At 45.1% G+C, this 16,999-nt stretch overlaps 1 protein-coding gene across 3 annotated transcripts in view; it reads right to left on the minus strand.

Moving 5' to 3' along the window:
• The window catches only part of ETV6 (ETS variant transcription factor 6), a 235,346-nt gene that overhangs the window by 155,923 nt on the left and 62,424 nt on the right, over nucleotides 1-16,999 (minus strand). Inside the window, exon 2 of one of the 3 annotated variants that reach the window (XM_047743284.1) lies at nucleotides 1,346-1,481. The exons of the other annotated variants lie outside the window; for them this stretch is intronic. Coding sequence (XP_047599240.1) covers nucleotides 1,346-1,420 — 75 coding nt within the window. The 5' untranslated portion in view covers nucleotides 1,421-1,481. The remainder of the gene's footprint in view (nucleotides 1-1,345; nucleotides 1,482-16,999) is intronic. 3 annotated transcript variants of the gene reach the window in all.

Consider the following 16,999-nt stretch of genomic DNA (forward strand, 5'->3'; position numbering starts at 1 on the left):
GTACAAGCTACACGTGTAATTTTAACAATTTGTACTAGTCACGTTAACAAAAAGGGACAGATAAAATTAAGTAACGTGTTACATTTAATCCAATGTATCCAAAATAGTCTTTTGAAATGCAAATCAATACATTTATTGAGATACATTCTTTTTTCCCATAGTAGGTCTTTGGAATCTAGTGTCTAGTTGACAGCTCAAATCAGATACCAAATTTTCACTGGAAATACTCGATCTGTATTCAGAGTTCACAAAATTTACAGTTGAAAAGGTAAATTCACATACCCAAGCTGTTCCAAACACACTTTAAAAGATTTTTTAAGAAAAATCAAGTACATTTTTAAATTAAAATTAATTAAAATGAAATAAGAATTCAGCTTCTCTGTTGCACTAGCCATTTCCATATATAGCTACTGCGTATTGTGGGTTAGGTACTGGGACAGTGAGCACCCCACAGGAATGAGCGGAGGTCACTAGGTGTGATGTTATCCCACATCCTTTCTGAAACATCATGAATCTCAGTAGACAATGACTACAGATGGCCTATGCTCCTCTTCTTGCATTTCTCCAATTGCAATGGTCAGTCATTAGAGTCCTCTAAACTGGAAAACATTTACAGAGAAGGACAAAGGGGACAGAGGTATCTCCTGCACCAATACTCAATGATGATGAGCCCACTCAGCAGAAAGAACACAGAGGAGTTCGGACTCCATCAAGAGAAGTCTTTTACTTTCTTCTTCTTATCAATATCAATCTCCCTCTCTCGCTCTCTCTTGCTCATTCTCTGTAACTACCTAACAAACTTCACTGGGAGCTGAAAAACAAGTTCATTCACAACACCACTTTGCAGCTTCAGCTCTCCTCCCCAGTACAAATGATCACCGTGCACTGCAGCATTCCCTCATTTGGACATCCTTGAACTTGGCCACAATCTTTCTAGGCGATGCCTAGAAATATAACCCCCCTGCAATTTGGGTACTCTGTTTAATACTAATTACTTCTCCCATCTACAGTTCTGAACCATAAAATAGAGGTTTTAACTGCTCAGAAGACACTTTGCACTCATCAGAGAAACGATGCATCTAGTCAAGAGAAAACAGAACTAAGGTGGAAGTAAAGCCCTATACAGAGTAAACGATAGGATTCTAAGTTCCTGGAGAACAAGCTGGGGTCAAACCCACATGAACCTACCTGGCTGACATCCTGCAGCAGGGAAAGCAGCAACTGAAAAGAAACACGGGTGCCCTGGCCTGGGACTGATGCTCTGCCAGAAGGACATCCTTGCATCCCTACCGCACACACCCCATCTCTTACCTAAGTCTAACCTTACGGTTCTAACGCAACTTACATTTACACTTCTACTGACTCCAGCCGTCTGTACGTGCCTTCCTTTCCTCACAAGACTGAAGAACAACACGAGCATCCGCCTGAACAAACACTCGATATTCCCCGCACGCTGTTTCTTCCCACCAGAACGACCAAAACTGCAAAAAAGAAGGGAGGGCAGATGTGCATCTCAGTGTCCTCAGCTACAAAATGGAGACAATTGTGCTGACTGACTGATGAGGTTTTGAGTAGATCAACTGAGTTAAAATACACGAAAAAGGCCACGCAGACCATGTCATGTTCTCCTCGTGGAGCGGTTTCCACTACTTTCAGAGCTAGGTTCAAAGACTAATGTTGCCTCCCTGGTCAACAAGAGCCAACAAAAAACTCACATGTCTTGTAGCATTTCATGTGTGCACAACAGATCACTAGGAAGAGAAGAACAGGCAGCGTTTTCCTTGTTGAGACCAGAAAAAGAAATCAGCCTCATTTTCAGAGGCTTGCCTTGGGTGTGTTACACCTGAACTGTGGGACACACGGGGTAAGGTGAAAAGCTGCATGTGACCTGGAGTGTCTTCACACCTAAATAAAAACACAGCTGTCGATCACCTTCCAGCTCAATAAAGATGCTAAGACAACTTCTTATAGTTGAGTGTAGGTTTTCAGCTCGATCATCGCAACTCAGAGCTTAAACCAGTTCCCTCCCCTCCATGGGCTCAACTGCCCATTCAGGGCTTCCTGTCCTACCTCTCCTCCTGTCTCAGGCCAAGCCCCCCAATCTGTGCATACTTGCCCTCCACAGCAGATCTGCCCTTGAGTCTGGATCTGGGTATGGACTTCACAGTTTCTTGTTTCCAGGATGATGGTTTGTGGGAGCTTGGACTTCCATTTTCCTGTGTCTATATCCATATTGGAGGCCTACCTCACCTTCACCTGCTTCTTAGACCCCCAACAGCACATTAGAGCCCCAGACCCTCCCCTCCCACTCACCCAGGAGGGAAGGTTGTCATTAGCAGAAAACTCCACGGGAGCAGGGACTTGCCTGGTCTGTTCCCTTGCACCTAGAACACTACCTGTGGGCTGGCAATAGGTTCTCACTGTTGGATGGATGGATGGATGGATGGATGGATGGATAGATGAATTAAGTGAGCCTCATTAGATAATCTCACCAAGAGCACTTCTTGGTGCCAAAACAAACTCATCTTTTGTCTTGTGTTCTCCCATAGGGCCACCTAGTGACTTACTGATAAACTTTTAAGTCCAACTATCTACCTAAGAATCTTGCTACGGGCTGTCAACACTCCCTCATCTCCTCTTACTTCTCTCCAGGAGGCATACTCACTGCCCAATCATCCAGCTATCTGACTTGTTTTTAGGCCTTATTCCAGGTGGTTCCAAGCTCCTGGAACACCTTACCCATACTATGGTCCCATCACATCAACTCTGCTGCCTCATGAGACAGACCTTTTTAATGTGGTTATACTTACATCAGTGATGCCATCCTTCCCCCCAAATACTTTAGAAATACCTCCTTTAGGACTTCCAGAACCAAGTTATAATGATATATTGCTATTCTTTGTATCCAACCAAAAACAGTTTCACGTACTCATTGGACTTGAAGCAAAGTAATTTTGGCTATTTCCAAAATTTAAATCTCACCTCAAAGACCAAGGTTGTCCATTACTCTATTATCTACATGATGTTCCTCTCTCACAAAGACTTAAAAAAGTGGCGGCAGACTCTGTTTGTGCTGTTGACTCTACGATCCCAAACCCAGAGCCTGACATCCTGTACATATGCAACTAATGAAGGAATGAGTGAATGATCTGAAGACTTGCCTCAACGATTTTTGATTCAGTGAATACCTGCCTGATACTGCTAGGTGTTGAGAACACGGAGATGAGTAAAAAAAAAAAAAAAAAAAAAAAAACCAATTAATATTCTTTTTAAAGATCTTAAAGTCTAGAGGAGGAAAAAAATAAAACTTAAGGACAAAGGAAAAATATTTGTCAACTCTTACCTAGCAGGCACATTTACTATTTCACTTAAATTTCCCAGCAATCAAATTAAATGTGACATTTTAACCCCCATTTTAAAGACTAAAAAACTGGGATTCAACAATGTCCCATACTTGCATAATGTTAAAAATTCTGATTTCACTAAGAGGTAAGTCCTTTGTACAACATTATGCAAGTTACTTAAACTCCACAAGCCTCAGTTGCTTCACCTACAAAATGGGGTAATAACACTGGCTCTACCTCAAAAAGCTGTGAGGACTGAAGGACACAAGACACCAGAACCTAGCACAGGACCCAGCACATGAAAAGCATAATAAATATCAATGACAAGCGTACACATACCGAAATTGTGGTAGATCTTAGAGACATACAGACATACGGACATGGTCATTTCTGAGATGGCTTGGCAGCTCCATCTGTGGTAGGCTCATGATATCACATGATTACACTTAATTATCACATAATTACATCAAGGACTGTATGATAAAAGATACAATGCTCCTGGAAAACGATTATCTATTAAAGGAATTAAGTCACTTTCATGTGCCTTTGCAAATCATCTGTTTTTAAGCAAGGGAAAAAAAAAAAAACGGGGGAAAAAAATGACAGGAAAATGGAAATCAAAAGAGTCAGTTGCTATAAAGATGCTGCAACAGAAGTGTCCACCACCAGGTCTGCATGTCCTAGAGGGATCGGGTCATCCATCGTCCTGGATTCGGGAGACAGTCCCAGAGAGAGATTTCGGGTAATTTCTGTAACAAGATTTTCTATGCTCTACTCAAAGGGAAAATATGCATTTGATTTGTTTTTTTAATGATTTTATTTAGTTTATCTGACAGAGAGACAGACAGCAAAAGAGAGGGAATATAAGTAGGGGAAGTGGGAAACGGAGAAGTAGGCTTCCTGCTGAGCAGAGAGCCCAATGTGGCGCTTGATCCCAGGACCCTGGGATCATGACCTGAGCTGAAGGCAGACGCTTAACGACCAAGCCACCCAGGTGCTCCTTGACTCTTTTTTTTTTTTAAAAAAAGATTTCATTTATTTATTTGAGAGAGAGAGCACGCACACACCACCAGGGCTAGGAGATAGAAGGAGAGGGAGAAGCAAGCTTCCCACTGAGCGAGGAGCCCAATTCGGGGCTTGATCCTGGGACCCCGGGACCATGACCTGAGCCGAAGGCAGACACTTAACCAACTGAGGCACCCAGGGGCCCTGATGCATTTGATTCTTCTGATGAACATGTTAGCGACAACAGCTAAAACATCCAGGGATCTGCTCAAGGGAGGTTTTCAGCTGTCTGCCACAGGACAGTCAGCTTTACCTACATTTACAGATCAACTTCTCAGTGTCATCGAGCATGCGAGTGGTGGTACGCAGGGGGCCCAATAATGCACACATTCCATTTCTTATGCTGAGGTGACTGGTCCTTCGCAAATGACACCTTTTCCCCAGCTGCTTCCATCAGCATTCAGGGGCAGCGTGGCCTAGTACGAGTTGTCAGGAGGAACAGCCTGGTATAATTATTTAGTTAGCGTACTTACTCTCCTTTACCTGGAACACCTTTCCTGTAATCTCTGAAATTAACAGAGGGCAAAGAATGAAAACAAGGTGACATGACAGGGAGCATGGTACACAGGAGAGGGTGAAGAGAAAGTAGAGGGCTAAGAGGTCATTAAAATATATTCGGTGCCTGGGACACCTGGGTGGCTCAGTTGGTTAAGCCGCTGCCTTCGGCTCAGGTCATGATCCCAGAGTCCTGGGATCTAGTCCCACATCGGGCTCCCTGCTCCGCAGGGAGCCTACCTCTCTCTCTGCCTCTGCCTGCCTCTCCGCTTGCTTGTGTGCTTTCTCTCTAATTAAAAAAAAAAAAAAAAAAAATATATATATATATATATATATATATATATATATATATTCGGTGCCTTCTATGTGACAACACTGATATATTATAAAACCTCCTGGTTTTATAAATGAAGAAATCCAGTCGCACCAAGCTTAAAGACTGAGCTTGCCAATGACATGCAACCAATGGTGCTAGAATTCAAACCAACGTATGCTAGATTCGAAAGCTGTCATCCCTTTACATCTCCTCCCCGAGATGAGGAGTGAAGGAAAGTGGCATGGCGGGCTCATGAAAGGCAGTAAAAAATACACTGGAAAGTGTTTGCAAGTTCTAGTGTTTCACGTGAAGATTGTACACCTGGAGTTGGACAATTTAAATAGAAGAGAGCACATCCTGAGAGCCGGGGGAAGGGGCTAAGGCCCGCTGGCAGGGTGTCAAAGAGCAAGGCTTGTTCTAGGTCCTTCAGGGGCAGAAAGAGGAAAGGCTGTCTGTGTATCAGGTGCGCCTGGAGAACCATGGCAGCCGCCCGCCCACGCCATCCCTGGCTCAGACAAAGCAGCGCATACAAGCAACACAGCCTAAGATGGTAGGAAAAGCCGAGGTGGGAAATGACGGGTGGAAACACCCTAAATGTGTCAAAAGGTTCATACTTAAACGAAAATGGGAGCAGAGCTGATTCAAGGGGAGGGAGTCCATTTTCTCGCTGCCCTCCCCTACTTCCTACTTCTTTCCTCATGGTGAGTTTGAGCAGAGAGGGGCCCCAGCCATCAAGACCAGCATCCTCATTTTTCAGATGAAAAAATCTGAGACCAACAGAAGTATTTGAAATCACACTTCTTGTTTCAGAAATTAGGTAGTTATCAGTTCTTGTTTTCGCTTTTCACCACGTACTGTCAGAAGGAGCGAAAGGGTAGACCAATAAGAGAAAAAAAACAAAGCCAAAAAAAAAACCCCAAGAAACCAGAAGTTTTACTTCGTAGACACAAAGCTGTCCCTACTCATCTCGAATTTCCCTAGTTCCATGACTGTGTGCCTTAAATCCTCTTCCATCAAGGGGCCTGAAAGGTCTGCTCTGTGTCACTCATAGACTCTTGTCTGGGTCATTTCTCAGGCAGCTGACCAAGGCTGAAGGTAAGGGTGGTGGAAGGATTTCTTTTCATTCAGGGCTACCTGCACGGGTCACCTTCTTGGATGACCAACTATCCTGGTTTCCTTGGGGCTGAGGGGGCTGCTGGGATGTGGGATTTGGCCACCGAAATGAGGAAAGTCCCATGGAAACCAGGACAAACGGGTCCCCTGACTGCCTGCTGTAGGCCACATTCTCAACAGAACTATCGGACTGGACAGAGAAAACGCACTTAGCTGGAAGTTGTAGCTCATACGACACTCGCAAAACGGTTGCTAACATTTCCAGTTTTTAAGAAAAGAAGCAGGATGAAGATTAATGACTATAAAGGGCTTTGAGCCCTTGGGGAGGAAGGTATTCTCAAAGTAGGAAGTGTTAAGTCCATAAAAGAAACAATATGAGAATGCAGTGGGGCTTTTTCATACCTAACAAGTATGACTAAACCTCTGAACACTTCCTGTTCCGTCCCATGTTTTTCTGAAATTCGCTTTTCCTTATCAGCCAAGAGGGTAGGAAAAAAAAAAGTTGTTCTCTCTTCTCTTCTTCAGAATAACAGTGGGGAATTTCAAAAACCTCCAAAGGCTTCTAAAGTTCAGCAAGTGCTTGCTTTCATAGAGAAATATTCTGGAGAAGCAAACAGCACTCATTTTCCCCTGTAAGCATCCTAAATTCTTGTGACATGTAATCTGAGGTAAGCAGAAAACCATCTGATCAGAAAAGATCAGTTCTCACACTTAAGTAGCACCCATTCATTCAACCATCTAGTGATGTTTTCAATCAAAAATGTGTTGTTGTGCGGCGCCTGGGTGGCTCCGTTGGTTAAACGTCTGCCTTCAGCTCAGGTCATGATCCTGGGTGTCCTGGGATGGAGTCCTGCACTGGGCTCCCTGCTCAGCAGGGAGTCTGAGTCTCCCTCTCCCTCTGCCCCTCCCCTCGCTTCTGCTCTCTCTCTCTCTCTCTCTCGTATAAATAAATAAAATCTTAAAAAAAAACAATGTGTTGCTGTTAAACACTGTGCTAGTTGCCGAATGGGGAGAATATATTTTTATTTTATCTAGCACAGCATCCAAAAGATCAAAAATTGCCTTTTTGGACTTATTTCTGACTGTCCTCAGCACAGTGGAGGAGAGGCACCCTAACATAAAACTTCACACCCAAATATTTCTCCCGGGCAGCACTTCCCATTCCCTAAGAGTAGTGCCACAGAAGGCTGTCTCACTGTCACCGTTTCTGGGTCACACTGGAGGTGCTCAGCCTACAGAGGGCAGAAAGGATGTGAGCCAAGGAGGGGGTTACCCCTGGGAGCATGTCGACAGGTTTCCCTGCCTGGACACGTATTTGGGAAAGGCACATTCTCCTACCTTCTGCGATGTCCTAGAAGCATGATGTGCACAAGATAAAGTAATGTTCTAGGGAAGGGGAAACAGCAGCCCTCTGAGGGTCCAGGGGCCCAGGGGAAGGGCTTTCTCTCCTTCCACTTCCACTTTAATGGGCTGATGGTTGTACCATCCAAGCAAAAGGGGGAAATCAAATTGAGCTCACTTCACTCACATTCCTCAGTGAAGACAGCAGCCACTGCCACTGTCTACACCTGGAGGATGATTCTAAAGGATTGAGAAAACGGGGTGACGGGAGAGCAAGGCTGGAGCAACTGTCCACTCAACCACATGACCAGTTCAGGCAACAACAGCTACCTCACTGAAGAGTCCACAGTCACTGAACGCAGCTTAGAGCCTGGGACTGCGATAGACCTTCGGTCTTTGGTGAGAACTTCCGGTCCTGCCTACGTGCAGGCCTCCTGGGAGTTCTCTGGGCCTTAGTGACTTGTGCCTTTGTGCACACTACAATTGGTTTCTTTGAGCGTGGCAATCCCAGACCAGGAGCCTTACTGGACTTCCTCTGTTTATACAAGACTTGTCTAGCGGGTTATGCTGCTTTTCTGCCACCTTTCTTTCCAGATACCTCTAAAATGCCAAGCTACCAGGAAGCCACTGAGGAATAGGGTTTTCTCACCACGATCCCAAAGATCTACAAAGGCATGCATAGACCAGAGGCTTTGCTGAAGGCTTGCTGCTGTTCTCTTAAATGGTGGAATGTGTTTTTAAGGATTGCAAGGGAACGGCTGTCAAAAGTAAGGTCAAAGTCAAATGCGCTGTGTTTCTATCATTACTGCTGGCCTCTTTCCAGAGAAAGTAAAATGCACCCCTTGAAGCTGGCAGCAAGTCCTGTGGTTGCATCAATAATAATTTTCACTTGCACGGAAAAATCCCCCAGTAGCACATAAATGTTCATGAACTCCCCTCTCTTATTTTGCAGCACTAGAAAAAGTGGTAAAGAGAAATTAAAGGCCTCCGTGAATCAGCAAAAAACCTAGGGCTAGAACCCAGAACGGCTAGTCTTCCTGCTTTAACCCACACATCTGGCACACACCACTGGGAAAATGGTGATTTTTTCACAACAAAGGAGATGACCTTCAAATTCAAGCATGTAAAGTAAAAAAGATCTTAAAGACACTTTTTGTGTGTGGAGAGGAGAATCAATAGAATAGTAGTCTAGGACAGTTCTTTCCAGAAGTCAAGATGGTATCTAACCAAGGTCAAGAGTGTATCAACCAAGAGTTCAAAGACCACTATCTTCCCCATCATACAAGTCATTCATATTGAGAGGGCCTCAAGATCAAGGAGGAAATCCAAATCGCCAGCAGTCACCCCAGATAGGACTAGAAAGGGCTCTTTCTGTCATATCTCCTTTTCCATTCATAGTACAAGAGGTGACCCAGGGAGCCACCCTCTCAGATCCCGGGACAGTCCATTTATTAGGCACGAACTCACAGCTACTGCTTCACAAACTGACCCCACCTGTTTCCAGAGAGCTGCCTAACAGCTGCAAGGACCTTTGGAAAGATTCTTCAGTACAACAACTTTCAAGCCGTCTCTGATCCTAATGCTTCCACCCACAGCAGTGCACTCATGAGTACACCCAGAAGATCAAATAAAATCCTGAACACATGGGCAAAGTCCAACCAACAGCTGCCCCTTCTAGGCCATGAACTAGCACACCTGGCCGTCTGGCAGCTGTTCTTTCCTTTAGCAGATCTTACCTGCCTAAACAGGAAATGGTGATAAGCCTAAAACTAGTTCACGTTCACTGCTATGGTTTCTCACACTTGAGCAGAACTCAGCTGAGAAACAGAATCTTAAAACAAAACAAAAATAAAAAAAATAAAAATAAGTAAAATACAAAATAAAAAGAAACAGAACTTTCAACTGTTAGAGATGGGTTCCAAGGAAGGTCACAGAGCCATCAAAAATAGCAGAGAGAAAGTCTGTCGAAGTGTTTTGTAAACTATAAAGCCCAACATACAATATTACATATTATTATTTCAATGCTAAATAATGCTAAAAGTAGACTATGAAATTATAATGAAACGTCGATGACAACAGTCCAATAGTGAAGGGAACACAACAGCTTAAGACTTAAAGAAGTCAGGTACAGGTTGTTAGTTACCATGCAAAGAGGCTCAATTTTATAAATCTTTTAAGTGGTTTACACATTTAATAAACAATAAATAAGTTTACATAATTTCCTGTAATTGTAGAAGTCTATGACCCAATCTGACCGTAGTAAATCTTAACTCTGAAGGGGATCTCCAAGGAGCCTCAAGGCCAGCCCTATCGCTTCTATAGCTGTAGAGTAGTCTAATTTTTAAGGTGTAGAGTCCTCTCTTGTGAGGCATACTAGTGCTTACTCGTGTATAATACACCCATAACTTACTCCACCATGCTGAACGGATATCCAGCCGGGAAGAGGAATGGGTAGGCCAATGGAAGCTTTTATATAAGCCTCCTTCACCGAAGCAAAGATCACCAAGTCTTACCACTGGAGATAGGGCTTTCCACTGCCAGGGTTTGCTCCTGGGCAGCCACTGAGGGGTACTTGGTGGGAGCACCCCGTAAGCACCAGTGGGCTGGCAAGCCCTCGGTCTCTTCCCCACACATGTGACACAGCCTATGAGGAACACCTGCCATAATGCTTTCTTCACTCTTCATAAAGATGTAAAAGCCAGGTTCAGTCCCCACACTATTAATCAAGCCTCCACACTGGAAAACCAGCTCCAAGTAGGCTTGAGGCTGTATTTTCTTAGCTTTTTCTTATTTCTCATTCTCTGAGTCTTTCTTTGGCACAATTATCCCTTTAAAGGACTTCATAAATGACAAGGATGAGGGAGAGGAGGAACAAAGCACTGGAAAATGCCTGAAGGGAATACAGTCACAAGTTATAGGAGGCTCCCAGGTACTGCCCCTGTGAGGGAGAGTGCCTTCAAAGATGGTTTTCTCTGTGCGACCAGTGTCGCAAAAGTTAGTTCTGTGAGATGGACAGCTGGCTGGTGCATGAGGACAAACAGCCTCTGTAGTCCATGGGATGTGGGTATGACTGTGTTGTAGAAGGTTTCTTCCATGCCTCTCTCTGTTGGTAGTCAGGTAAACTCCGCATTCAACAGCATGTCATCCAGGATGTGGGGTGTGTGTTTGTGTGTGTGTGTGTGTGTGATGGACAACCCCCTCAGAGCTACAGGGCAGGGCCTCTGCAAACTGGTATCCTCCTCCCTCTGCCCACCCATAGTTTATTTAACCTCCGTAATACAGATTAGGTCTCTTCCCTGACCACAAATGCAAATCTCGGCATGACATTGACTAGCTGTGTGATTTTGCATAAGTGACCTTGCCCCTAGATCCCAGTTTCCTCGCCTGTAAACTGGAGATGAAGACACCTGTCTTGAAAGGATGTGCAGACTGAAGAAGTCATGTTTGTGTGTGTGCCTATGGCTCCTACCTCTGTATTATACAGGATTGGGTGCACAGGAGGTTTTGTTCTTCCTCTCCCCAACCTAAAGACTCCTATACTTAATCCTGAGCTGATTTGTATTTTTTAGTTATTTTGTGCTTATATATTATCTCTCCACCTAGACTATGAAGAATCATGTCATTTTAATTTTTCCTATCCACTGTATTAGCCGTGCACACAGTGAGCACCCAGTGTGCCAACTGTAGCCTAGGCTATTTCCCCCACATCCAATAATATCTGGTAGTGTTTCCTGAGGAAACTACTGTGACTTCTGGATACAGCCAATCTCCCTTCTGTCCCTTGGACTCCTCATTCTCCCTCACGCTCCCTCTGCCAGGCATATCCCTCTGCCATCTGGAATGCCCTTAAGAACTTTCATAACTCAAGTTATCTATTCATCTGATCACTTCTTGAGTACATTTCTCTTGAGAACACTTCTTGAGTACATAAACATCTCCCGAGTACATACTAACTATGTGCCAGTGACAGGCACTGTGAATCCATACTTAGACACAGAAATGTTAAGACGTGATTCTTGCCCATCCTTGAGGCAACTGGAAGGAGTCGGATGGGAACATAACAAACACTGAAAATAATAGGGTGTACCAGAGGCTAAGATTAGAGGAAGTGATAATTCAGCCTAGCAACATTACTCTGAAATTTTAAAAATATATATTGCCTTGAGATGGGCCTTCAATGCAGTGAACTTTGTTGAAATAGTAGGCAAAAGGGAAACCCCATCATCCTGGTCTGTAACAGAACAAGTCAACACTTGGTAAGGCAGATGTCATTCCAAAGACAATCTCAGGATTGCCAAGTCCTTGTCAGTACCTTTCCTCCTGGTAAGCCACGTACGATTTACAACAAAAGAATTTTCCTGCAACTCAAATTTGGAATTCTGACCAATCCATTCACACACATATTCACAGCATAGGATGTAAGTATTCAGCACCAGACTAGGTGTTGAATGGGGAAAAGCAAAAAAAAGAAGAATAAGAAATGTAAGCTTTTAAAGCTCCCTGTTGGTTCCTGGCAGGGAACAGATCCTGGAGGAAAGATGTGCCCCAAGGTGAACTTGACAGGGGAAATGGGCAGAGATGGGGTTAGTAGCCAGTTCATGATAGAAGAAATACAGGCTCATAAAACTCTACTCTTCCCAAATGGGAAGTTGGAGGACTCAGGGGCAAGGGGATAAGAATTATCTGTGTGGCTGAGGGAGTAGCTCTACCAGAAACCTTGGTGTAATACAGTAAGAGAAGTCTATCCTACACAGGTTCAATGATAATGCTGAGGGTCCAGACAAAAGCCATTTGGGAAGCCTGCAAAGGTCTCCTGCATGGACCACGCAGCCAGACAAGCCCCATATCTAGATATATATCTACTACAAATACTTTAATAAACTGTCTAAAAATTTTTCCAAGTTAACACTTGTGTCCCTACTTCCAGTTCCCCCTCCCCTAACTCTCCATTCTTGTCACCAACTCAACTTTCCACCGATACAGAGAGCGGAAATAAAGGTTCCATCTTTGTATCCTACTCGCCAGCATTGGGAGTAGCAGGCACAGAGTACCAGCAGCACTAGGAGAGTAGCCGGCACAGAGTAGGTCCTCGGCCAGTGTTTAGGTAATACCCAGCCATGAGGAAGCAAAGAGAAACAATGAAAACACAGACCCTTGAACTATCACAGGGTCTACAGGCTCTCCCCTTCATAGGCATTCTCCTGGTGCTGACTGGCACAGATCCACTCCACATGACCAGCTCCAAGTGATCAAGGAACATGCTTTGCATGGGAAGAAACTTCCTTCCAAGCCCTCAGAACACACCCCCTCTCTTGGCACTGCCTACTAGGACGGCTGTACGCAGAAATCTTAAACCTGGCGCTAAGACCTGGCCACATCGACGGTGCCAAACTAGCCCCTATCAAGACCTGCGGGAAGGAAACCCGAGCTGCGGGAGTCACCAGAGACGGGCCACTGACCTGCTTGCGATCTGGATGCAGTATTACTGGTTAGTTGCGAGTGTAAACCAACTATAACTGGGCAATACGTGACAACCAGCTTCCCTATGAGACTGAGAGGCTGGCAGGTTGACCCTGGCATCCCTTAGGCTGCAGGCTGGGTTGGGAGGGAGATGTTGAAGGCAGTGACAATATCCTGGGTCAGGGACACGGTGCAGCTTCAGATGGCCTGGTCTCCCTCTAAGGAGCCCAACCAGGGTTAGGCATTTCCTAGGGGCTTCTGATGCAGAGCTTCCTAGGGCTCCTGTTTTTTGTTTTTGTTTTAAAGATTTGTTTATTCATTTGAGAGATAAAGGAGAGAGAGCAAGCAGGGGGAGGGGCAGAAGGAGAGGGAGAAAATCCCAAGCAGACACCCTGCTGAGCGCAGGGCCCATCATAGGGCTCGATCCCAGGACCCTGAGATCATGACCTGATCTGTAACCAAGAGTCAGTTGCTCAACCAACTGAGCCACCCAGGCACTACTGAGGCTCCTGTTCTTAAATGGTGACAGGCACTCCAGGCAGCAGCCAGAGAAGCAAAAGCTCTGTAGACCCATGGCGACTCCCCTTTGGTGCGTGTGTGCTGCAGCTGGAGGAAGAAAGAGCAGAGGGGAACCTCACGAATGAGTTAGTCAAGGAGAAACCAGGACAGGATAAAGAACCAGAAGGGAATCCTGACGGATAAATCTGGTTTGACTTGAAAGGATGACTGGTTCCATGCAATAAATGTCCACCTGACTCCCACTGTATGGCTGGTACAATACTGGGACACTGAGGCAAAGAAGACTTCACACTCCAGAAGGTCACACTTTATGACAACCGACACATGTGTATTTTCTTTTTTATCTAGAATTTTACTAATTTTGTTATATTATTTATGAAGAGCAAGACAGAATGAGAAGGATGTCGGAAGGGAAGGATAGAAGAAAATGGAATCGAGAAGTAAGGCAGGAAGCAAGAAAGAGGGAGAAGAGGGTTGTGGGTATTCAAAGTGATGATCCTCGTAAAGGGCTCATTCTATTCATTGTTATGGGGAGGGAGGTAACTATCACTACACCACCCTAGTCTTGACTGAACACTTGTGATACAGCAGATAATATTCTAGGCTTCTCATGTATTAATCAATTTAATGCTTACAACCTAATAAGAGGTATTAGTATTTCCATTTTACAAGTGAGAACACTGGGGTACCAAGAGATAAGGTCAGCCTTTACTAGTCAGTCACACAACTGTCAGGTGTGAGTTCTGGGATTCAGACCCAGGTAGTCTGATTTCAGAGCTCACCTTCTTACCCCTTACGTGTGTGGCTCCCGAGGTAGGGTCCTTAGAACCTGGGAACTTTCAGATGGGCAAATTCTTGCTCTCTACCCAGTCATACTAAATCAAAGACTCCAGGGGAAGGGCCCAGCAAATTGTGTTTAAAAGGCCTCTAGGTAATTCTGATGAACTGAGCACTACAGAATTAATTACAGTATAGCGCTTCGCCAAATAGTAGCTCAATTAAGACAGATGATAAAATACCTCTCCCTCTCGGGCAGTGGAGTGGCCCTACCTGGCCATCGGCAAAGGTTAAAATACCTGGATCATCCATTCTCTGTTTAGGGAGTGGCCTAGGCCGGGGGCTTGGGAGAGCAAACTCAAATTCCTTTCCTTTCAGAGAAGTCGATCTTGCTTCTCGGACTGTATCTACACTTGGATGGAAGAAGGCTAGGGGCGGATAAGAATCCTTGCATGCTCTTACAGTGGTTGAATTCCTTCATAACATCCCCACATCAGCTAGCTAGGGATATCCCTAGCTAGCTGGGGGTGTCCCTAGCTAGCTACAGTGTCCCCAAATACCTATCCTTAGACAAAAAAGAAAGCTGAAAACAAAAGCTCTGCTCTAAGCATTAATTTGGCTCTGACAATACATAGCAGGTGGATGCGTCTGTTCTTTGGGCTAAGTCAGCTCAATCATTCAAACCGGTTACCCAGTTGGTGGCTTCTCGAAGCCCGAGTGCTTCTCCCTGGAGCAGCTCAGCTCTTGGCCATTTCACTGTTCATTAGCACCTCTACGGAGGATAAGCAGGGGAGAATAAAAGGTGAGGACACTCAAACCCATCAATTTTTCTCCTTGTTAGCAGTTCTGGTAAAGACTTGGTGGGCAAAAAATTGTTATTGGCTAAAACGAGATGCTGGGATTATCTACGGGCTCCAATTTTCAATATTCTCCCTGCCCCTAATTATCAGATACAGTCAGTCCAGCCCAAATTGACAGCGTTAGCCCAGTCTACAAGTGAACAGGAACACTACATTCAAATTCTAGAATTTCTATAGCAGTGACCTAAGGTATCTTCTTACCTTAAATTAAACCTCTTAAAAATGCCACAGTCATGGGCAACTTTGATCACAGGTAAAAAGGCTTATATCCATCACATTGGACCCCATCTTAATTTTAATAATGGATTTCCCCACCACTGCCACTTCCCATAACATCTTTACTCAAACAAGAGAGACAAAACTCTAACAAGAAATAGGCAGCTCCTAGACTAGGGTGCCAGACCATTATGCTGGACATCGAACCATTATCTTGCTTACTTCTAAAACAACTTGGCAAGAAATTTTTATCCTGATTTTATAGATAAATGGGTTTAGAGAATTTCAGTCCCAGAGTTCTTAAGTACCAGAGCTAAGATACAGACATAGAGCTGTCTTCCCCCACTCCCCCCACCACTACAGAACCTATGCTCATGGTATCCCACCACTCAGTAAGATTTCTTACTTCCACCTAGAACTCTCTTTGTGACAATGTTCTCAAGGCTCATTTGCTGGATGGCTGTGCGAACTGTTCTGATTTTTTTTTTAAGATTTTTTATTTATTTGAGAGAGAAAGAATGAGCCTGAGCACAGGGGAGGGGCAAAGGCAGAGGGAAAAGCAGATTTGCTGTTGAGCAGGGAGCCCAACATGGGGCTCGATCCCGGGACCCTGGTATCATGACCTGAGCCTCAGGCAGATGCTTCACGGACTTAGCCACCCAGACACCCCTGCTCCTTCTGACTTTGAAGGAGTAAAGCCTTCAAAGCCTGAGCCTGCTTAGAGCCCCTCACAGTATTTTCACATGTGTACTCTTTCCCCTATCAGCCCTAATACAAATAATACAAATAACCACCCACTCCCACCCCTTTGCCAAATCCACACAAATGGCCACTAGTTGTTCATAGCTTCTGATTAGTGGGAGACCAGACATTTCCTGTCTGGCAGAAGCCGGAGGCCTTGGGGGGCGAGGAGCTTGTAAAAGACGCCTTCACTTCCCAGATGAGTCTGGGCCAGCCAGCATGCCAGGCTGCTCGATCGGCATCAGCCCAGGCCCTGGGAGACCACCGCACGACTGCTTCCTACTTTGGGGAGAAAGGAGCCCCACGGTCCAATGCCAAGGCAGAAGGAAGAAAGGTGGACGCGGGTCTGTTAATAATCCATTCCTGTTCCTGCCACTGTCCCTTTCTCCAGCCCCACACTCCCAGGATGTTAGAGTCTGAACTTGCTTTTCTCCTCCCCCAGCCTCACTGGTGAGACAGCTCCCTGAGACTCTGCCCCAGGACCCCAAAGAAGCCACTGCACCTGGAGTCTCCCACGGCAAGAAACACCAAGGCCTTCTCCGTGCTGATGAGAGAGAAGGCCATTGTTCTTCAGTGGCCTGTGAAATTACAGACAGGCTTGCTTTCTTTTGTCAGCCAGTCCTGCCTGGCCATCCCTGGTGAGAGAAAGACAGGCTGGCGTTACCTACTCTCAGTGTAGGAAACACTACAGAAGCTTGTCCTTTGGGGAAGAAAAGTCACTTCACTACCTGATCACGGCACCTGTCTCTGTC

Source organism: Lutra lutra, chromosome 8 (genome assembly GCF_902655055.1).
Source record: "Lutra lutra chromosome 8, mLutLut1.2, whole genome shotgun sequence".
Classification (NCBI taxonomy): Eukaryota; Metazoa; Chordata; class Mammalia; order Carnivora; family Mustelidae; genus Lutra; species Lutra lutra.